The sequence below is a fragment of the Grus americana genome, chromosome 1 (assembly GCF_028858705.1).
Source record: "Grus americana isolate bGruAme1 chromosome 1, bGruAme1.mat, whole genome shotgun sequence".
Classification (NCBI taxonomy): Eukaryota; Metazoa; Chordata; class Aves; order Gruiformes; family Gruidae; genus Grus; species Grus americana.
The window spans coordinates 51,421,144-51,444,701 of NC_072852.1; the positions used below are offsets into that span (position 1 = coordinate 51,421,144).

General features: G+C 40.6%; 1 protein-coding gene across 1 annotated transcript in view; it reads left to right on the forward strand.

The window, feature by feature from the left end:
* The window catches only part of PLXNC1 (plexin C1), a 72,201-nt gene that overhangs the window by 6,795 nt on the left and 41,848 nt on the right, over window positions 1-23,558 (forward strand). The window contains exons 2-9 of the mRNA XM_054842769.1: window positions 5,357-5,479; window positions 6,876-7,010; window positions 8,985-9,085; window positions 14,285-14,399; window positions 15,403-15,547; window positions 18,709-18,778; window positions 20,155-20,230; window positions 20,351-20,404. Of these exons, the coding sequence (XP_054698744.1) occupies window positions 5,357-5,479; window positions 6,876-7,010; window positions 8,985-9,085; window positions 14,285-14,399; window positions 15,403-15,547; window positions 18,709-18,778; window positions 20,155-20,230; window positions 20,351-20,404 (819 nt within the window). The remainder of the gene's footprint in view (window positions 1-5,356; window positions 5,480-6,875; window positions 7,011-8,984; window positions 9,086-14,284; window positions 14,400-15,402; window positions 15,548-18,708; window positions 18,779-20,154; window positions 20,231-20,350; window positions 20,405-23,558) is intronic.

The window sequence follows — 23,558 nt, forward strand, 5'->3', positions numbered from 1 at the left end:
TTGGTCCATTCCTGCAGCCTATCTAGGTCCCTTTGAATGGCAGCCCTGCATTCAAGCATGACAACTCATTTTGATGTCATCCACAAGCTTAACCCAGAAGCTTTGTCTTCCTCTAGGTCATTGATAAAGCTATTGAGCAGGACTTGTCCCAGGGTAGGTTCCCTGAGGAACTCCACATGTAACCAGTGTCTAGGTAGGGTAAAAACCATTAACCAATACCCTTTGAGTCTGATGATCCATCTGTTTTTTCCACCCATCCGGTAGTCCCCTTGTCTAAATTGTAACATCTCAGCTTGGATACAAGGATGCTGTGGGGAATGGTGTCAAGAGCCTTGCTAAAGTCGAAGTAAATGATACCCACTGTTCTCCCCTCCTCCACAAGTCGAGATGTTTCATCACAGAAGGCAATCGCATTGGTCAGGCATGATTTATCCTTGGTGAATCCATGCTGGCTTTTCCCAGTCACTTTCTTCTTGTGCCTAGAAGTGGCTTCCAAGAGGATTTGCTCCATGATTTACCCAGGGAAAAAGTGAGACTGACCAATGTGTAGTTCCCCAGATCATTGTCTTTTTTTGAAGATGGGTGCAGTATTTGCCTTTATTCAGTTGTTGGAAACTTCCCCTGATCTCCACAACTTTTGAAATATGAGAGAATGGCCTCGCAGTGTTATCAGTCTCTCAGCATCTTCCTACAGATCCCATCTGGTTCCCCTGGGACTTCTATAAACTGAGATTTCTTAAGAGATCCCTGGCTTAATCCTCTTCCAGTACTGGTAGTTTCTCTCTTCCTTGTAGGTACAAAGGACCACAAGACCTTGCTGGTAAAATCAGAACCTTATCTGCATCCACTGTCAGTAAATCACCTGACCTATTCAGCAGCTGGCACTCATTCTCATTGTTTATTCTTTTCTTGTTCATGTGGTCATAGAAGCTCTTCTTGTTGCCCATAACATCCCTTGCCAGTTTCAACACCAGGTGAGCTTGGGCTTTCCTGACACCGTCCCTACATGTCCAGACGGTTCCTCCTTAGCTGCTTGTTGCTGCTTCCACTTCCTCTATACTGTTTTTGTGCATTGTCATTCAATCATGACTTCCCTGCTTAGCTAGGGGCCATCTCCCGATATGTCTGCCTGTTTTCCTGAGTTTTGTGCTTGGAAGAGGTTGTCCTGAAAGACCTACTAGCTTTTCTGAGCTCATTTCCCTTCAAAGCTGCCTCCCAGGGGATCCCACTAACCAGTTCCCTGAACAAGCTGAAGCCTGGTCCCTGGCTCTGTACTCTGCTGCTCTTTCCTCACCACCTTCAGGATCCTGAACCCAGTTACTTCATAATTACTACAGTGAAGGCTGCCATTGATTATCACATCTCCAGTCAGTTCTTCCTTGTTTGTGAGTAGCAAATCCAGAAGAGCATCACGCTTCACCAACCCCATAGGGTTAACAAAGCCTGGGGTCCCATCTCCTTCACTTTGCCCCCAGAGCTCTGTAGTCCTCATCTGCACTAGGCAATGTCTTGGGTGTCCATGTAGATGTGCAACAATGGGTAGTGGTCCAAGGAATGGAAAATCATTGGCAGTCTCTCTGCAATATAATGGATTGGGGCCTCTGAAAAGCAAAAAAAAAGAAACGTGTTGTGATAGCATGATGATTTAGCAGTTGTGTGTCTTCATCTTCACAGGAGGGAATCTCTAACCACGGTCACCCACCACTTCCTCTTGCTTTCTGCTAATACTCTTCAAGCTCAGTTGATTTCAAAGCCTTCCTTAATGGAGCTTGTTCTCCCTCATTGGTTATTAGGACACTTTATCAATTCCATAAACTCAGATCTGAGGGCAGAGAAGGAGTGTTTCTGCTGCTGCAAGAAGTCACAAATTTCTGGCCTCCCCCGTCCCAGGAGTCTCCATCAACCTCTTGCTCAAGCATAGCCTCTGACTTTCCCTCCTGCCTTGCATCATGAGGATCAGGATCTTGCCTCTGCAAGGTCTCTGTGAAGACCCTCTCATTTCCTGGTCATCCTCCCTGATTTTTTGCAGTCTGCTCGCCTGGGATGGTTTGTCCACCTAGCATTGCTATGCGGTGCACAAATTAAAAAACCTCATAGAAATAAAATTTTGGAACAGTTCATCTCCTCATTCCTTAGCCCTAATAAAGGCTCACTGCGTGCACCAATATTTCAGTTTGTTACCCTCTGATATAATAAAAATTGATGCAAGATGTTGAGGGGTGGTGAAGTTAAGAAAGAAAAATGAGGTTCCAGAAGTTTTTCCCCCCTAGGAAAAACATATGTATGTTGTTCCAGCATTGACTATTGCTGTACGCTGCTCACAAGTCTTGTGTCCTTTTGTATAGCTGCATCTGTTCATTCGCTCTGATGCTCAAACCCTTTATTTTTACTTTTTGGCCAGCTGCACTACATTGAGTGCTGCGTGAGCTAAAAATGCCGCCCTTCCCTCTGAGGAACGCGATCTAAAATAATCAGGAGGAAATCAAGACAGAAAGTAGCACTGTGAATATGGTTGCTGCAGCTGGAGTCATATGGAAATAAATCTGAAAATGAGATGCAAAATAGAAAACGAGTCTAAATACCTTTCATGCCAATAACCAAACAGCATTGGGGGAGTGAACGTAAAAAGCAAAATGGAAGTTAATTCAGGAGATCTCTAGGCTTACCTGTGCATGTGAAGATTTGGGAGACTATAGAATAGAACGGAGAATGGAATTGAAGAATTAAAAAAAGAAAGGTCTTCTTGAGCAGTATTGTCTTTTCTTTTGCTTTTCTTGTTTTTGTATGAGCTTGAAAATGTTACAGGATATAGACAAATAGATGATCATGGACATGAGTGACTCTTCAAGTATAAGGGAAGTTTAGACTGTAAATGCATTTTAAGGATGGATTTAACTGTAAAAGAAAAAGCTTGGGAAGGCCCTACAGTGCTGTAACCCCATTAGTCACAGTGGAAGAGGTAAAATGGCTTGTTAAAAAAATAAATGCACATGGAAAACGGGTGACAGAAGGTTGAAAGCAGCAGCTGCACCCTGGAGGGAACGAGTAAGCTGGAGAAATAGGTTGCAAAAGAGAGAAGGCAATTTTTGTTGTGACTGCCCCCCATCTAAATTCCCCCTTTTCTTATCTGTATTAGCTCAATGTCGCATTGACCCTCCCTCTAGCAAGCGGAGTGAGGGGAGGAGGCTTCCACACTTGTCAGTATTGGTTCTTCAGTCAGATGAGGAGGATGCACTGATATGACACTAGTTATTTTACTAGTATGTGGGTCAAAATAAAATCTGGCAGCAAAGCTTTTCAGAGACTGGGTGAGTCCTCCTCTCTTCTGTGATCTTGTTCTACAGAGTCTGCGAGGTGGTTTGTTTTCCTTACACTACTATGCAGTGCACTACAGAAAAAAAAAAAAATCCTAATTCTAGTGGAAATCAAAGCCTGGAAGCTTCACCTCCTCACTCCTTAGCCTGAGTGAAGGCTTATGGTGTGCACCTGTGCTGGAATTCCGTTACCCTCTGATCTAATAAAAAAGTGAGTTAACTTTTTCCACCTTAAAATGCTTGCAATCACTTTTCCCTCGGCATATCTAAAACAGACCTCCATGGTACTGGAGTCTCATGCCTAAGTGGGTTTTACTGAAGTTCTGTGCCAGTACATGACAGTTCCTGTGTCTTCTTCCTCCTGCAAGAAAAAAAATAATCTTCAAATACGAAAGTTAATCAAGTCTTTTATTCCATGTGGCTGTTCTTGCAAGCTAATTAAACTAATTCCGATGACTGAAAAAGATTTTAATTGACTTAGGATTGCAGTTCAGAAAAAAATTATTTCTATGTGGAAAGACTTTTTGGGGTTAAGCCAGCATCCTAGCATGCAAGAGTTGAATTCAGCTGTTACTGTGTTATGGATTTGCTTCATAACTTTAAGAAATGCCTTCACCTTTCTGCAAAATGTCAGTTTTAATGGTCCATTCTCACACTTTGACTTGTGCATGAAAGTAAAATAGGTTCTTGCACTCAGAGGGTTCCTGTAGGTATAGGAATCTGTCCTTGAGGCTGAGATGCTGGGCTTTGTAAGCTGACCTATGGGGCTTGTTCCCAAGGACGTGGTCCTACCTGAGGTCTTCCCTCCACCTCCCCATGCCTGCCACTCCTTTGGGCCAGCACTGGCGTCTGTGTAGCCACATGTTCATGTGGTGAGGAGAAAGACAGGTAGGTAGAATTTAGGTATGTAGGTAGATGGATTTATAGACCGTTTTACAGGCACATCGTTTCCTTAACCAAGCTCACTGGAAAGCTTTATACTAATAGAGGGGAAGAGGAGGTGAGGGGCAGAGCTTGGCTGGTGTTGGACCCATTTGGAGAGCAGGTGGGATCGCACCTTTGGCAGCATCTGCCATGGAGATTGACTTAAAGCAATTACAGGACTGCAAACCTGAGGTGCTGCTTGCTAGGGAGATATCTGGGCTTGTAGGGAGTTTGGGGCAGAGACCATCTCTCACCTGGGGAATGATGTTATTCTTACACATCAGGGCTTCCTTCTAGCACTTGATCGTCTACAGTCGGGGTTATTTGGTTTGGTTTTTCCTTCCACAAGATACAGGGATTTCCTGCATGGTGTTTTCTTTTGTGAGCTGCTTACATGTGTTTGTCACCTAACTTTCTCCAGCTTGGATGGAGAATTGTAGGGAACATGTTGATTTCAAAGTTCACACAGCTACGTTTATGTTCTCCCTGACATGAACTTTCTGCTGCTTTATCTCATTTTTGTATTTACATAATATGCAAGTCTCAACTTCCTTTAGTGTAAAGCAGGAAACCAGAAAGAGAAGGATGAAGCTCTGCGTTTTCTGACACACACAAAAAAAAAAAGAGTCTGTGTGTTTGAAGTGCCTCCTTTCTCCAGAATACTTGCATGCCTTTAAAAGTGGCTGCTGAGTGTGTTTGTAGCCTTCATGGTAGATGCAGTCAGGTGATGGCAAAGCATGGCCTCATTGAGAACAGCTGGCAATGCAGAATAAGCCCAGGGCATTATGTCCCATAAAAGAGAAATTCTGTTGCAAAGTAACTTGCTGCTGTTAGGCCGAGTCTGTCCTCCTACTGAGGTCAGTGATTTAGCTGCAGTAGATGTAACTCTATCACAGACGTGACCACTTGCCATGGAGAAGAAAGAAGTAGTTTCATGATTCATGTGCTACTTCCAATGATATGTTGCTATGAAATTGTGTCAGAAATAAAATGTTACCCACAGTATTGTCTAAAGTTGAGATCTGTGTGAATCTTTCCAGAGATTCTTTATTTTTCTTAACACTTTGCAGTATAGGTGAATGATTTTGTAATAACTTTCTCTTATACCTGATTTTCAGAAGGCACGATCAATCAAGAAATTGCCTACCTTGATTCACTCTGGATTAGCGGCTGTTTATGGCACAGTTGTTTTGAATCAGATAGTTCTCTTTCTGGGAACAGATGATGGACAGTTACTGAAGGTAAGCTGAGCGTGGCGGTTCTTCCCTTCTCCATCAGCTGCTGCTGTATTCAAGTGGGTCAATGTTTCCTTGTTTAGGCACTATATTATAAACAGATCCCCTGAATAATCCCCTGAATCTCTGGGTTTTGTTTGTTTGTGAAGTAACTGCTGTATTGTTATTGGAGAGCAAGATAACTTTCAAAAGCAATTACGTACGCTGCTTAAAATTCATGGAAACATTTCATTAAACTGCTAATGCCCATAGTATCAGTTTATGGAAGGTGGAGTTCTTGGTAACTCTTGTCTTTTGTTTCCTTCCTTGCTTTGATTTTTCCAGTAGAAATGTTAAATATTGTTAGATTTTGGGAACATGGAAAGGGAGCATATATACTTGTTTGTTAGCCTATCTGTGTGATGTGAATAGCTGTCCATTAGAGAGAAAATTCAAGATTCGTTTTGCCTTAGCTTCTGAATAGTTGACCTACGGTAGCTTAAATCAGTCACCTGGAAGTGAAAGACATATTATCTCATTATCAAACTTTTCAACCATCCAGTCAAATGTCTTCTATGCTTTAATTTTTTTCTGCGTTTTGTAAGAATATGCATTTCCTGTCTACACTGCAAAGGGTGACTCTCATTTTTTGTTTTTATTAAGCAGGCAGTTGGAGAGGAATATAGTAGAGAGCTTGAAAAGCTTTTGCCCATTTGATTTCATCACTGTGCTTTTGATAATGAAAAATGAAATTGAAGTCTTCCATGCCTCCTTAGCACGGAGATCATGAACATATCTCCCTTGTTTAGTCATGCTTATGGAAAACCTTCTATCAGTGTTGGTGTGCTTATTAACTTGCAAAATAAAGTTTCTGTGGTCTCTGGTTCTCTAGAATTCTATGAGAAGGGTGGTGGAAAACTGTAGAGTTGGGCAAGGTAAGAAAAAGAAATACCACCTCAGATGTATACTCACAGAAGCCACATGTCCTGAAGACAGTTGTCAGTAACTTGCGTAGGTTTGCTTTTACATTATGGGTGTCTGGATGTTAATTTGTTTTCTGAAGGCTAATACTTTATTCTTGATTCATAGGAGTACTTAACACATGATGACTTTGGGATATTGGCCTCTCTTCCACATTCAGTTTCTGTGTCAGTCAGAAACATACTTGGTGGGAGGGGTGTTTCATACACTAAACCTGTGCCAGATTCAGTGCAAAATGTCTGGCGTGGAATTTGTCAAAATTCTCTTCTCGTGGTCTTTTCCTCTGTCTTTCTGCAGTGTGAGAGCCAGTGCAGTAGGTGAATTGAATCAGGGTGCAGTAAATCATCTCAGAAGCTCTGATGTAGCTGAAATTAGGCTTTTGTTTAAACTGCTGACTGATCAATACAAGGACTTGTGAATAATTTAATTTCCTGTATTTTAGGCTGTTCTTAATGAGGATATGGAATCTAATTGCCCAGAGGTTTTATACGAAATTAAGGAAGAAACCTCTATTTTCCCCAAACTTCGACTTGATCCAGTGGATAACAACTACATCTATCTGTCTTCTGCCAATAAGGTAAGCACAATATTAAATAAAATTATAATTTCAAGTAAACTACTGCTTTAAAGATTTCTGCCACTTTGTAAGTGAAGCATCCGTTTGGGTCAGAGTTAGACCTTAAACGTCCAAACTGCAGTTACCAACTTTGCATCTAATATCTGGTTATGTTGTCCAAAGTTTGGGCTTCACTTCTGCAGATCTTAGAAGAGCCTCCACTGTCATGGTGCTGCCCACTGTTGTTGCTACACCCTTAAGCCCATGCTTATTTTATGTCATTCTGCCGAGAGAGTCTTTGTTTCTCTTTTTCCTGGAGGTATCATGCAGAATCAGGCTTGGAGGTAGCAAAAAAAACTTGTAGACTCTTTGGAGACTGAGTTCCCCTGAATTGGCAATCCAAGTATTGGTAGGCCAGGGTTTGCTAGTCAATTATGGAGTTCCTAATGCGGAGAACTCTCTTATTTTGAGAGATGGGTTTGAAGTCTTAATTCTGCTGAAATCAGTAATAAAATTATCATCATCTTCAGTTAGGTATAAACTTTAAAAAACAAAACAAAACAAAACAAAAACACAATCAGAAGTGATTGATGCATATGCATAGCGAGACCAAGGAGTTCAGCAGTCACTGGGAGCTACTGCATGGGAGCAAATGCGTCAGAGCTGCGTCCCAAGCAGAGCGCGGCTCCCAGGAGCCGGTGCAGTTGGTGCAGCACATCCTGCAGCAGGGCTGCTAAGCATCAACTCAGCAAATTCCTTTGTCTTGCCCGCAGCGGGAAGATGGCAGTGAAAGCATAAGGGCTGGCTGTCCATCTTAGCCGGACAGGATTTCACCCAGCACTCGATTACCTTCATACAATAAAATCACTTTCCCAGCAGTGAACGTAACATTTTAGCCTGCTGTCTGAAAGAGGGGGTAAGTTGGTAGAACTGGCTGATATAAACCATCTATCACAAACACAGAAGGGATCAAAATTTCAGTCAAAGGTCTGTGTAGGTATTCAAAGTAAAGACTTGGATTTTCTTTAGCTTTGGTAAAAGAGCAAGTTGTTATAGAGGAAGAACAGCTTTTAGGAATAAATGCCTCTCTCTGATCATCTCTTGGAGCTTAAATAAGCCTTCTACACTGTCTTTTTTTAAATTGTTAGTTGTCTATGATGTTGGCTGGTTTCTGAACTGATTATCTCACACGTCTTCAGATAAATTGAATTTTACAAGATATGGCAGTTCTGCAGAAAGCCATGTATCTCTGTTTCTGTTCGCAAAATAGAGGAACTTTTAATTCTTGCAAATTTGTAAAAAAATTGTTTGAATTAAGAATATTTTTCTTACTAATATTATTAATTAACATTGTTATAACATTATTTGTATTTGTATTCAGTATTTGTAATCAGCTTTCTCTTTTTCTTTTTCCTTTCCTTTTCTGAAAATGGCTGGCTAGGATATTCGAGCTGAATGTACAAGTATAGCTACATACAATATAGCCACAATTATCTACATTTACTTATTGAAATGGCATTTTCATGCATGCTAAGTAGTTGCATGCGTTTGTTCTAGTGTACACATGCAGTTACCTGACATGGTGATGCAAACACAGATGCATTTTGTTTTGAGCATGCATTTTTGGATGCACCTTCATCAATCATTTAAAAAATCTCAGTTATGATGAGAGGAAAACGATGTTCTGTTAAGCAGAACATTATTTATAAAAATTATCTCCTTTCTATTGTTATCTATAATTCACTATGCTAATTAGTCTTTCCTGCATTACTCTGTCCATGCTGGCCTTGTCATTGTCAGAGGAGTTTCATCATCTGATGGCAAAATACAGCTGCATATTTCTATCCAAAGGTCTTCTGGCAGAGTAGAGTTCATAAGGAAGCTTTCCCGAAGGGATTGTGCTTGGTTGCTGTCAGATTTTTAATGGTAACCCTCAATTTCCCTATTTATGGAGGCTATTTTAATTCAGTGTGTTATTGCATTCTTTGATTTTAGGTGAGAAGAATACCAGTTGCAAATTGTGGTAAATATGTTTCTGAGCAAGAATGCTTATCTGCAAAGGATCCCTACTGTGGGTGGTGTTCTTGGAATCAAAGGTATTTTTTGTATTTTAGACTTTCATATAAAAGCTACGCATTATTAGTCAGTGTACATTTTGACTGGCTTGGGGCTATCCAGTATCAAGATTATATCTACTGAATTTTTATGGAATCAGTCATAGCCATAAATGTGAGGCACTTTATGGTCACGTGACAGGGAGCTCTGCACCTTTTAAAGTCCATGTTAACCTTCAGATTTTTGAGATCTACCCATAAAACATATGTTGGGCTAAAAAGAAGAAATGACTTCGGTTTTAGAAGAGATGTTTTTGCTTTACGAATTGATTGAGGGATAAAATTATATACTCGTGCTCGAAGCATCTTAATAGCTAGGAGCATCTTGCATGTGAGAACAGGGAAAGAGTGCTCAGTTGTCTTCAGTATTCATAGTTCCTTGCTTTGGAACCACCGCCTTTGGTTTAGACTGGAGGAGAATCTCCTTCTAAACACTTCATCCTTGCATTTGATTCATTAGTTTTGTTGCTTTCTTTGAAGCAGGTTTGAAAACTACTGTACATCTTTGGCCTGGACTGGAGAAATTCCTGGGTCATCAGGCCTAGTCTTGGCAATTGCAAGCAACCACATCATGTAAACCTACTCATAAACTAATCAAGGACGATCTTAAATTTACATAGGCTTTTTGTCCTCCCTGCCCTGGCTGTGTGGCTATCTGAGAGTCTCATTGTTCTGCTGGATAAAATCTGTCTGCTCATTTTCATCACATGTGTGTTCACGGACAGGTTATACTCGTTTGTTCTGCTGCTCACATCGCCTTGATTTAAACAGGTTTTCCCCCTCCCTCACACTTATGTCCTCAGTGTTTTTGTGAAAGCAGTCTCTTTTTCTCACCTTCATTTTGCTGTGCTAAAACAGCTAACTTCACTAAGATCCTCTCACATAAGACACTCCTTTCTTAACTCCACTCCAGTAGCCCTTCTGTGAAGGTTATGCATCCTTTTAAAAAAAGGATGTCCAGGACTGTCACAGTATTCCAGAAGAGATTTCAGCTGTGCCTTGCTCAATGGCGTTTAATCAGTCTGTCCAGGAAGCACCTTACTTAGTGTGTTCTGGGATCACAAACGTCTTTTTCATGATTGCATCACATTGATGGGCCACAATCACCCATGATCAAATAATGCCTCCAGGCCCTTCTCTTTCTTTGTTTTCTTTCTAACTGATGAGTTTCCAGTCTATAGCACATATGGGTTGTGAGATTTTTATTGCTCTAAGTACATGTTCTTGTACTTTATGCTTTGAAATGTCATCCCATTTCAAGGTTATCCAAGTTTTCCTGTGTGATATTCTCATCCTCTTCTACATGGTAACGTCCCCAACTTTGTATCATCAACAGATGTCGACAGTGCAAACCTTCATTTATGCCAGTTCATCAGTGATTAAAACATTAAACAAAAGTGGTTATAAGATTGATTTTTGAGGAATTTCACTAGTAGCCTTCATTTAGAAGGTTAATACTACCCATTTTTGTTTGTTCCAATGTTAATGTGATTTTACTGAAGACTGCTAATTTGTGTTTGCAGAGGTCATTATTAGAGGAGAGTAGGTGTTTATACTGTAATCTGTTTTCTTCAAACTCTCTTTTGCTACCTTGATAGAAACTGTATATGTTATGGTGCTAAGCTTTTCAGGCTTTTAGTTGCCTTATAAAGAGTTTGTGAATAACAGTTATTAGTCAGTAAATCCCCTGTTTATGAGGGGAATCACCAAAAGTTTCTATTTGATTGAAACAGAAATAATTTAGTCGTTTGGAGAAAAAATGAATTACTCTAATATGAATCCCATTCAACACCCACATAATTTCTCACTGTTAAGCACTTAGTTTTGTGAAGAGAGAGCTCTGAGCGAAACTTTAGAAAAAGAGGAAGACACATTTTTAGCCAGCGTTTTAATCAAAGTCCATACATGTCCACTAAAGCAATATATTCCATAATAATTTTGAGATTGATGATGTGTTGTATACTCTGAATTGGAAATAAATTTTATACTAAATATGCACTCCATTTTTCAAATGAAGCTTACCAACAGTGCTTCATTTTAAAGACAGCGTGAACTCAAATCCAGCATTTTGATGAAAAAATGTGTACGTCTTATTGCAAGTGAAAACAAAATGAAACAGAATGTTTCTACTGTTCCTATTTCTGCTCTTTCTTCCATTGGGACAAATATATAAATTCTCCTTTTCACTTACAATCATTCAGAACAATTAGTCATAGCATTGTCTGATTTCTCTTGATGTTTATAGCTTTTCTATAGATGAATCAGCTTTACCTGAAATATGTTGAAATTATTCTAATACAAGGCACTGATGTTTTACATGTATTTTCCATGTGGAAATAACATGATATGTCTTAGTTATCTGACATGACCAGACTTACTTTTGAATTTGGTCAGTGTTTGTGACATCTGTGGACTTCATTCAGGGGCTGATACCTTGGAAAAGGAAGCCAAAACTTTCTCAGAAACCATGTTCTCATTCCATGAGGAAATCAGTATGCTTTAGGAAGGCAGAGAGGGCAAGCTCAGTAGGATCTGTAGTTAATACAAGATTAGTGAAGCAGAATCTTAAGTAAATATGAATGAGCTGGTATGCATAGGTATCGTGTTATCATAATGAAATACGAGGAACTTGGTTCCAGTTGTGAAGAGGACTCTCTAGTAGCATAAAGAACTAGCTTGCTGTGAAAGATTAAAAAAAATCTTGACTCTGCTTTTCTCTGTACACATATCTATGTATGTCTGAAATCTGATCTTAGAGTTTCATACCTTAAACCTTCATACTTGTATAAGGTCCAGTCCAGCCCACCTTTCCAAGAAAGCCAGACTCCAGAAACTTTCAGCTACTTTTGCAGCATTGATATTTTTGCTTTCTTAGTAGATGTCTGAGCCTGTATGTTAATTTTCAGAACCATGTGGTTCACAAATAATATTTATCTGTTATATTCATTCCAGTGTGCTTGCAAACAATATCAATTGTGTAAAAATAAGGATATAACAAAACAGTCTCATCTTTAGGTGAGTGGAATTCATGTCATTCTTGGCCTATGCAGCGCAATTGTGAGAATTTATGCTCAGGGGCATCAGATGCTCTACTTCCCACTTTGCAACTGCTTCCTACAAAATGACCATTCTCCATAGCACATGGTTTGAGTGTTAAAGGTCAGCTTTTAAAGCAACAGATGCATTTTTCCAGGCATGAAGACAAGCACAACCCTGGGTTCTGGGTGGCATTACTTTTTTGCCATTAAACTCTAGATTCTTCATTGTACATGAAGGAAACTGGTTCACTCCTTGTGTTCTTTGGGCAGTCTAAGAAGGCAAATAACTTTGTCCTAGGACAGTTTTAAATATTCAGCTTTATAAACAGTTTTCTTTTTTAATATTTTAATAGTAGCATCACTGAAATGCATACACTTAGTGCCAACTATCGCAACTGTCTTGCCTTGCATCTTCAACATTATGATCCTCAGCCTGTCAGAAACTATAGGATTGCCAGTGAGAGTTATCTACCTGTACATATCTGAGCATCTGGTTTATGCATATCTGCTGATGACAGATCCCATCCTCTGTGGTTCTAAAACTATGGTGCTAATGGACCTTTGTGATCTCAGTAAGGTGAAGAGAGATATAAACAAACCTGAAATTTGTCCTAGTTAAGACAGTTTGAAATATGTCAGGCATAGTCCCAATTTCTTACAGTATAGTTATGATCTGAATGTATTCAGATGCAAAGCCCCACCAGGTCCTTGTGCAGCAGGAACTCAGTTTCCTGAGTAAGACCACAAAGGAAGTGACCTTGCGTTTAACTGTACTCCAGTTGCCAACGTCTTGATCTCCCGAGAAGGTGGCTTTATGGTTTCTATGGTTTGTGGGATTATTTCAGGCATTTTGGAAAGTGGTGGATATTTTTCTTGAAAGTCATTAATGTGTTATTCCTTCTGGAGGGAAAACACGTTGTTTGTGAAATACGTTTATACAGTGAGCTCCTCATGAAAAAGGGCCATGAATTGCAAGTACGTACTCATTTCTAGTTTTTAGCGAAGGAATAGTTCATTAAGACACATGTCACTGATCACATGATTGAAGCTACACGTTATTCTACATTTGGTAGAAAAGGAGGATTATTAAAACAATATTAAATGTTACATTTATTTATAAAAATTCAATCTTAATATTAAAATAAAATATATGCAGTTAGCACTTACTTGTCTTTAATTGCTAGCTGTATGAAGTTACTTGGGAGTTAATCTATGGATTGTTCATTAACTGTTCACAGCACACAGTGTTTTAAGGATTCACCTTTCAAACCCAGTGATGTCCATCTAATTTGTATGCCTATATTATCTTTTTTTATCACATGTTTTTAATATGTGTAATCTTTGTACTACTTATATATCCCAGTGTTTCCTCATTCTTCCTTAATTTTCTTTTGTATAGCTTCTGTTTCCTACAGTTTGGCATCTGTAACATTTTTATGTACTTTGTGCCATCCTACTTCTGAAATGGATTTTATTCTTCAAGACAGAGAAAGCTATTTTGAACTACCTTTTCAAACCTGGTGTTTTTAACCAAGTGCACTGACGTAAAATGGAAAGATTACTATTCACATCAGTGGACGACAGAGCAGATTAGAAAGGAGGATGCATCTCATCAGCTGTACATATTTGTAGCATAGCTGTACATCTGAGCTTCATCCCCATCTCTTCTTATACTCTTTGGAGAGAAGGAGCAGATTCTATAGTGTGATTCATTTCATTTTTGTATGAATGTCAAAAATAGGTTAGGTGAAAAAGCATAGTTCTCCCCACTGAGTGTAGAGGGAACTGAGGGGGGGTGGGGGTCAGATCTAGAGCTGTACAATGGAGCAATCAAAAGTCGGGGGTGATGAATTCCATCCCGGGCTACCAAATCTACTGTTACTGGCCAAACATCTAATATTTGCTTGAGTCTAATTGACTAAATCAGGACCCTAGAGCATATATCAATGCATTGCAATTTATTCTGATAAGCAGAAGATTTTACTGATTGTTTTCCTGAAGCTTTTTGCAGTTGTATCCATATTCCTGTAAAAAATCAATAGTTTTCCTGTAAAAAAATCAATAACGTTAAATAAGTTGAAGTACAGTGTCTGAAGTCAAAGCCACCATCAGGAGGCTAGTATAATTTTATGTATACTTTTAGGTGCACATTAAAAGAAAATTGTACACGTTCAAACAGCACAAAGGGTTGGTATAACATTTCACATGCACCTGATAAAGATCTGAAAGTCCTGCTAAGTTTCCCTGCCAAAAATCAGGTATGTACACCCAGTTTTATGCGTGTTTGTTTATTGTGACTTAAAATGTGTCATTTTGCTGCTTATTGCAGCTTCCCCTCTTTTGTCACCATGTTCCATATATTAGTCCCTCTTATCTCAACAATTGGCAAATGTTATTAGAAAACCCAGTGAGTTGAATGTGTCCATCAGATAGATGTTCTCTTTCTCTCCTATAAAATGTATCCTGAAGCTATGCTTCATGATGATGAGTCAAAAATTCACTATGCTGACAAAGGCAACATTTCCGTTATATCACTTTATCAGCTATTTTAATATTTCTAGTGACTATATATCAAGTGCATTATGTAAGTTCTGAGCTTTGTAACAAGTTATAAAACATTCACTGAGACACATATGCTAACACGAATGCGTCTTTAAGTGTTATTAGTATTTACTCAGTATCTGTTCACAGCACGCACAGCCTTGAGTATTTGATTATCAAGTATTGTGACTGGCCACTTAATCTGCATGCTATTGTTTCTGGTTTCCTGATTGAATGCACTAATGTGATCATATTTGTAAAGCGCTCTCAGCCAGAAACAAAGGATAATTCATTACAAGACAAATTCTGTTTCATAATTAAGTGCACTTTGGTTATGGATGCAAACGTCATCTCTCCGTGAGGATTTGTTGTACATTCCTGCTCAAATGTTTTTAAGGGAACATAACAGCATATAAAACTATTGTAGCAAAATTCTTGGTTTGAAATCCAAAATTATTGCAGATTGCTCCCCTCACATACCTTACAGATCCATTTAATTTCTGGAAGTAAGCAATGCTGTTCCTTTCAGGACTCTTTGTATTGCTTCTTCAGCTGGGAGAGGCCCTCTCCTTTGAGAGGCTACCTAGTGAATTGTCTGCTTCCACCACAAAAATTTTCATTTTGTACATTTCGTAGTTTGTAGTTTTCTGTAAAGACAAGGTGACGACTTAACAAGTATTACAAGAAATATATTGTATTCTTGTTTTTGTTGTTCTATAGGTTAAGGTGACTGCAAGCATAAGCAAAATCCTTACTTCCTGTATGATAAAAATTGTAAAACCTGTTGAAACATTTTATGAAAATGTAGTGCTGAAAAACTCATCCTGTTTCTGCAATCTAACCACTCCAGTGATAACGGATAATGGTATGTTTTACTATTACATGTATTTAATGCTTATTCACTGTCCTTTATTGCCAAGGCAAACTGAGCATAAATAGATGCCTAATGAGTGTGAGACTAGGCAATACTTTTTATTAAATGTCACTAAAAAAAAAATCCCTGTTTTCTCAAGTGATTTGAGTATACTCACACTATTCTTGATAATTAAAGATTTGTTAATATGGAATCCTTTGTAGAAATAATAAAACATGTTAACCTGTGGCTAGAAGCAGGATAAGAGGAGCATGTGACTATGAATGCCTGTACAATAAATAATCTTAACATGCAATTAACTGTTTCAACCTAACTTAGATACTTGTGAGAAAGTGATTGTCCCATGTAGAGGACTGGCAGAAAAATGCGTGGTTCAGGGACAGTTTGGCTGGTACATCTTTTTGATTTGATTTCATTCACCTTTCTGAATTATTGTTGAATCATTTTGCACTAATTCACCAGTAGTTCTCAGAACTGGAGACCTGAGCCGTTTGTATTGAACACATGATACATGAGATCTGCTTTGTGCATCTTATGGGCAACTACAAGTTTTAGAATGAGGTGGTAAATTACTGGATGTCTAGACTTTTGAGCTGTTCTCTAGGCTTTGGTCTCAAAGATCAGATGATAATCCTTCACAGTAGAGTCTTATTTGACTAATAGGAGGAAGACATTCCCCTTGCATTGCTTCAAGGAATAGAAACACAAAGCTTTTTCAGTACAGGTTGTCCTTGTACCTTTTTAAAGTTGCTTATGTTAGAATAAAAAAAGAGAGTTTTAATCTAAACTGAGGGACAAAGATAGCACGCTCAAGGATACCATGTGCTCTTAAGTGAGTTGAAGAGGAAACAGAAAATTCAGATAAATGCCTGCCTTTATCTTTTCCTAGATAATATAGCCCAAAAGGCATGTAATACTCTGCATGAATCTGATTGTTTTATAATACCTTTGTGTAGAAAGAGGAATGAAATGTTAACCAGAACTTACAGTGACCTGTTGTTCTGAAGAGCTCAGTTCTGCAAAAAGCTTTCTCTCTCTAGGGGACCCGTGCCCCTGAAGGAGGTTCCTTGGGATATTGTGGATCTCAGGAACTCATCCTATGGCCTTTGTATGGGAAGAGCTCCTCTGGCATCATAGAAGTGTTACGTGTCAAGTTCCTGTCCAATATTGATTTGGGAATTGAGAAGGCTAGCAAGTGACAGCTAGGGTTATATCCATGAATATTCTGGTCTATTAAGCTGGCTTTAGTAAACACTATTAGTGGATTTTTAAGAGGGACAGATGCATTAGAGAAGAAAAAAATGTCCTTTATTGACCCAGTTCCAAAAGCCACATTTTCTTAAAATTATGGAGTACATTGTTTTGGTTCTCTGTCTTCTCTGACTAAGGCTCTCTCTTACTCCATTAGTAGGTTTTCAGAGTATAGTGTTAGAGAAGCTAGCTCACCTTACCTGTGCTTTATGCCAAAGATGAGCCCTTTGACGGTGTTAACAAGAAGGCTGTGAGCTTAGCTTGTGTCCGCCAGTATTACTGCCATTCACGTGCTCCTATGAGCTGAGATATATTAGTGGATAATGCAAGTGTGGAAGTCATGTTGACTGTTGATGGTACCTCATGTAAAGTGACCTCAGCTTCACAAGAAGAAGCCATTGCAAAACTCCTTCAGGTATTGTTTCTGGAAAAAAACATTTTGAAAATACCTGCTGCTCAGTGCAGTCTGGTGCGTTTTGAAAGGTCAGCCCAGGCCATACAGAAAATAATAGGTTCCATTAATTTCAACACAGACAAAATCAGGAAACCATATTTGACAGTGTTGTTTTTAAAGTATTTATACAAAATTAAAAGAGAAGACACGCTCTGCTAGAAGCAGATAAATTCCTTACTTTTACTTACTACTCCTGGTAAAATACTGTTTTTCAGTAGCTCATGGCTTGAGACCCTTCTCATATAATGACCTAGGCAAGTGATTTAGGCAATTTTGTGCCCAACATGTCAGATTTCTGCAGATACATAGATTTCTGGAGATGCAAATAGGTGCTTGGTGAAGGATTTCAGAATAGTCTATGTGTGCTTACCCACATCTTCAAGCATTAAAATACCTTTAAAATCCAGACTCTTTGCTATCCGTTTAGTAAGGTTTTTAAGCATACGACCAGTCTCAAGGGCTGTTTCTAACAAGCAGTGCAGGTGACCTTTGCAGCGAGCACCCAAGTGCCATGCTGACGTATGGAGCAGGAGGTACTTCTGATTTAACAATGTAGATGTAGCCAAAGCTGGTTTTCATCTGAACAAGCCAGCCTGTGATAAAGACAAAGCTTTCTCTACCTTTGCAAAGTAGGTATACTTTAAATCTCTGTAACTTTCCTGCGCTAAAAAGCTATCTACTTCTTAGCATAGAGAAGCCAGAGAAGTCTGCGCACATGGGTTTCATTTGATCTCAGACAGTCATTCATTTCACAGACGTACACATCTGCAGGCACACAGATGAAAGAAACCATGGCTTAAGTGGTATATATCTAACTCTGCTTTTCGATGTGGTATTCTGCTCATGGGAGAAGATACTCTTTCATTCCACAGCTGCCAGTGAATTGTCGGTGTAGTAATTGCTAGCTGAAATAATGGCAAATTGACTCATGCAATCATAAAAGATTTAAATAGGATGAAAATTGCTACTGCATAGATTACAAAAGAAGACTCTGAAACCAAGTCTCTGAGACAGAAAGAGAGAAGTATGCTATGTTGGGGTCTCTTGCATTAGAACAGTCTGTTGTGTTAGAAGGCTTGAATTCGGGGTCTGGCTGTGCCACAGTATACCACTGTGTGCCCTTCGGGAGATGATTTTATATCCCTCCTCCATGGTAGCATTTCCTTATCTGTATCCTGACAATAACATTACTTTTGTACGTCATGCAGTGGTGGCATCAAGCTTAATTAGTGAGTGTGTATAAAGTCTTGGAATAACTCAGCTGCAGGGTGCTATGGAAGGACAAAATCTAGGGTTTTTTATCAGTCAAAAGTGTGAGTGAATGTGTGTGTGAGAAGGTGCATACCATGTAGAAAACAGCTGAAGGCACATGAGTTTTCAACTCAATTTTTTATTCCAGCTATTTCTTGTAATATCCAGCATATGTCTAACAGTCACATTTTTCCAGATTGTCTAGTTCTCGAAGCATCGCTGTCCTCAAGCTCTTGGAATATCACACAAACATTTCAGTTGACAAAGTAAGAGCCTGGTTCCTGTTGAAGTTTATTGAGGGGTTTACATGTGTGTGTGGGAAGGGGGGCTGAAGGATGATCATTCTTTTTTTTTTAATTCATTAAGGAAATAAATTTCACTAAAGATAGTCAAATCCCTTTTCTTGGCCCATTTCCTCCTTCTCTTTTTTTATTGTCCTTAGAAAGCTACTTCTTCTGATAACTCTTTTATTTAACGGGACCCTGGCAGCTAGCTCTAGGAGAGTCATTACAATGACTGAATTTATGACAAGTGCCTGAAGAGATAATAAAGGATGTCACAATGACATTAAAATCCTTTTCGTCCTTGTGAAAAAGGTGGGCCCCTGGTACTCAGGATAAGACCTAAATCAGATGAGTCAAGAGATTCTGTAAAAGTCATTTTATGGCGCTAGTTTTTAATTGAGCCGAATACAATTTAAATGTGGTCCATGAATACAACATGAATACAATTAAACCAGAAAGTCACATCTAATCTGCTAATAAGAATAGTGAATACCTATTGTTCTGTACACATTATTTTTCCGAGCCACATTCTTTGTTGAGAGCTCGCAGTAGAAAGCATTTGTGCCCAGCGCATAGCCTAACCCTTTACAATATGTGGTTGTTAAAACTTAGAAGGATCTGGCTGACATGCCATAGGTAACTACAGTGTTCCCGTTCAGAATGCTCCTCCCCTATACAAAGAGGCTAATCGATAGGCACCTGGGATGAAAGTGAACTCCTGCCTTTTGGAAAGTGGCACATCACTTCCCTGTACCTGCAGAAACACAGCGAAGGAGCTGTCTTTCTCTAAATCAGAGCATTTCTCAGCATGCGTGGAGAGGACCTGTGCTGCTCTTGGCTCTCCTCCATGCTGATAGATGCATTGCAAAGCAAGACAAGGACACACTAGTCTCCCAACAGGCATATCTTTTGGTAGGGGAAGGCAATAGCAAACTAGCAATACTTGTTAGCACTACACACACAGAACAGAAGTTCAGGCAAGCTGTGAAAGATTCAGTGATGGTTTTCAGCCCTTTTCTGGTTGAAAAGTACTATCTGGCCACTTAGGTACTGGAGAAAACCACAGCAAAATGAAACCCAAAGCGTTCTGTCTGCTTCGTGCTTTTTGGAAATTTATGACTCTCAGCATCTCAGCACAGATTGTATTTCATACTGAATTTGTCCTCAGAATAAGCACTACAGAACAATAGGCTTGGAGGGTAAACACAGGTTATGTGTTTTACACATTTCATTACATGTTTCCCAGGCTGTTCTCTTGGGTTTGTGCTTTTTTTTCTGTCACTTGAAATTTCACATTCATGGCTGAATCTAGATTGAGTCCCTATGTCTTACAAAACCTCTGTTTTCTGTGTTACCAGCTGCTCACGGTGTATACACAAGGGTGAGTGTACCAGCTGTAAATGGACACCTGTCTCTCCTGCCACCACCTGCCAGGTGAAGTTTGCTGGGGAGGGCTAGAATCCCCCGTGATGCCTTCTCCTTGTATTTTTTTACATCTGAACAGCAATCTGTCTCTTCCTTGTCCTGACATGGAGAAATACTGATGTTTTTCAGGATAGCTGTAATGCAGCTGCTTCCAAGGAGATCGCCACTGCGCAGAAAACAGAGGTTAGTTAGCATTTTAAGATCGGCATTATTGAGGTTCTGTGGGTTGGGGGAGAAATATATGTAAAATGAGAGGACTTTGCAGGAAGAATAGAGATACGGATGGGGAGGCAGCCAGCTGGTTCTGGCAACGCAGAACTTGGGTTGATACTCTTTTTTTCATAATGCTTTGTTGGTGCTTAAAGGTACCAACACAGGTTTGCATTTCAGATCCAGGTATTGAGATAGTGAACACTGCAATAGTTGTGTGCCTACCTCTACATGCAGATTTTACAATATTGCTTTCAGTGCCAAAGCCCTGTATGCTGTCTTTAGGCACTCCATGGGAGCCAGCATGCTGAGGGCTGGGGACCACCAACAAAAAAAACCAAAGGAGAACATCTCAGACTTAATCTCTTACCTAGATTTAAATGCATGTTTGAGTTCTGCTGTCACAGACGACTGTGTGAAATTAGGTTTCAGAGTCTCAAACCTCTTCCTCATTTTATGCACCCAGATCACAGCTTCTCCTGAAACATAGCTGCTAGGGGAGCAGAAGGAGGGGGAGGATGTGGCTCCCAGTTTCTGCATAACAGACAAGTGGCTAGAGGATGCATCCAGGAACTGAAATCCCTGGGTGTTAGTAAATCCTTGGTTCACACTTCCAGAAAAATTTTCCTTGCTTCCAGGCTATAGGCAAAACTGGAGATGGAGCTACTCTCCATCCATCCTGCTCAAGCTGGGTCACTGGAAAGGAAGGAGTGTTGCTGGTGCCAGAGTACCTTCTGAATCTGGTTGTTGAGTTCTCTATTGAAATCATATAGACTTTATGTGAGTGCACAGTCTATACGATTTGCCTCGTAGGCCAGCCCTTTAACCACAAGGTTATCCCTTCATTCTTTATGGTGCCAAAATGGTTTTATTTTTTCATAAAACTGAGCGATCTTGTCATCAGTGGTTGCTTATGATATGCAGGTGTTAGGAAAGAAATGAGTAGTGAAGAGAAATTTGACTGATGAGTAAGTACATAAAGATTTGCTGCCTACACTTTTTAGTTTCTGCTTTTCTGTGAGTGATAGCACAGTTGGTATAAATAGTGACTGTATTCTTATCTCTAAATGTTTCGTTAGAACTACCCAAACTTTAACCTGTGAAGACAGGAATTACCTCTTAAATTCAGCTGTTCAGCTGAGGTTTCTTAAACAAAATCACAAAATCCATTTTGTTTTTCACAGAGACGAGTGGGATTGTAATACTTGTGCTTCTGAGCATTAATATTCTGGATTTGGTCTGCATATAAAGCATTATAGCTGGTGAAAGAACAGAGGAAATTCTTCTTTGCTCTGCTTCCAAGTGCATTAATTTGACATTGGTAAATAGTTGGAATTGCCTGGCAGATGGCTTTCTTCCATACGCCTTATCTTGGAAAGACAGTGATGGACAAGGCAGTGAAAGCACTAGAGGCAGTCCAAAGGCAGATGTTTATTTAGAAGTGATTGATCCATTCAGAGGGCTTGAAATTGCATTTGAAATCCTGCTCTCTGACTGCTCGTGCTTTAAGGAGAACTTACTGGAGGGCTGAGAAAGAGGATTTGTGTTTTCCCACAACCCCAGCCAAGCATTTAGATTAATACACTTTTTTTTCGGTGGCAGCCCCAGCCATCCTCCTGAGTCCAGCTGCTGGTTTCCATGCATGCACCTTCCCCCTCCCTGCGCCTGAGCAGCAGTTGGAGTGGTCTTGCAAGTACGCTTGGCTGGGGAACTGATTTGGCTGGAAATAACTGTATTCTTTCGGCAGGTTATTTTTCATCTGGGCCAGTTCCCCAATCCAGTTCTTCTCCTGGCCTCGGGGCCCTATGCTAGCAGTGCAGGAGGGGCTGTGCCGGAGCGGGGACGAGCTCCCAGGGGTGGCAGAGGCTGAGGCTGAGCTCCACTGGGTGATGGAGGCTGAGGCTGAGCTCCCTGGGGTGGCAGAGGCTGCTTAACCTGGGCTGCTGCCAGATATCTCTGGCTGTGACCTGCAGCCATGCTAACCACACCTCTGAGGATGTGGCTGCCACTGTTTACACAGCCCCAGGGAAGTGTTAGGCTGTCCAGGGGACAAGGGGGGACAGGGCGAGGGGGGTGTCTGCAGCTCAGAAATGTGGAGCTCTATTGATGTTGACAGGGCTGTGCTGATTTACATTACCTGAGGACTTGGCGCATACTTGCTGTATGTGTCGCTGTGCGTTTACACTGCTTTCATTGCATGCTTCATGTATCCTACTGCCTCTCCACTGTCTCCCTTCCCTCTTGCTGCCGGGTGTCTCTCCCCCTGCCACACAGGGACTGGAAGGTCAGCAGCTCTCTGGTGCTGGGGAAATGAGCACCACAGAGCCCAGCGAGGACACTTGGTCCCTCCTGCATTCAGTGTGGAAATTCATGATTTCTTTTGCTGCTGAGGAAAGTGTCACGGTCCATGATAGTCAAGGTGGGAAGCAGGCTCTCCAGTAGCCGAGGCCATCTTGCCTCAGCACTGTGAGTGACTGCGCTGATGCCATGAATCCGAGGCAGGACATTGGCGAGGGAGTCCGTGGCATGTAGCCATGGGGAAGGCATGATTTCAGGAGAGGCTGAAACTTCCAGAGTAAACCATTCTTACCGCTCTTTCTTCTTGGTGTAAGAAGAAAAGAAACAAGGCAAGCTAAGCAGCTAAAGTGCCCTGTGGTGTGCGGTGCCTGGCAGAGACACCAGCGCGAGCCCCGAAGCACCACAGCATCCGGCTGCACCTCTGCGCTTACAGCCCTGATGCAGGTCTGGGGATCTCCCTGTGTTTGTGGGATACTGTGTTACTCTTGTGCTTCGGGACTCCCTGCTGATTAATGGTGAGAGCCCCAAGGAGTGTTTACTCCTTTCTGTAGTTTGTGCGCTGGAGGCTGAGGACAAGCAGAGGGATAGGACGCGGGTGGAGAAAAGCACTGGTGCTTCGCTGGCTTTAATCTCTCAGATTTCTGCGTCAGTTGCCCTGCTTGCATACTAAGGGTTAACCTGATCCCCAGATCAGGGTGGGAGTGAATTTTCCCCCTCAGGCTGTTTGTCAGGAGTTTCCTTTGTCCTCCTCCATTATCCATAGGAGGAGGTCATCTTGGCAGCCCTTTTGCAGGCCCTCTGGCCCCGGCCTTTGCACTCTCTTGCCCTT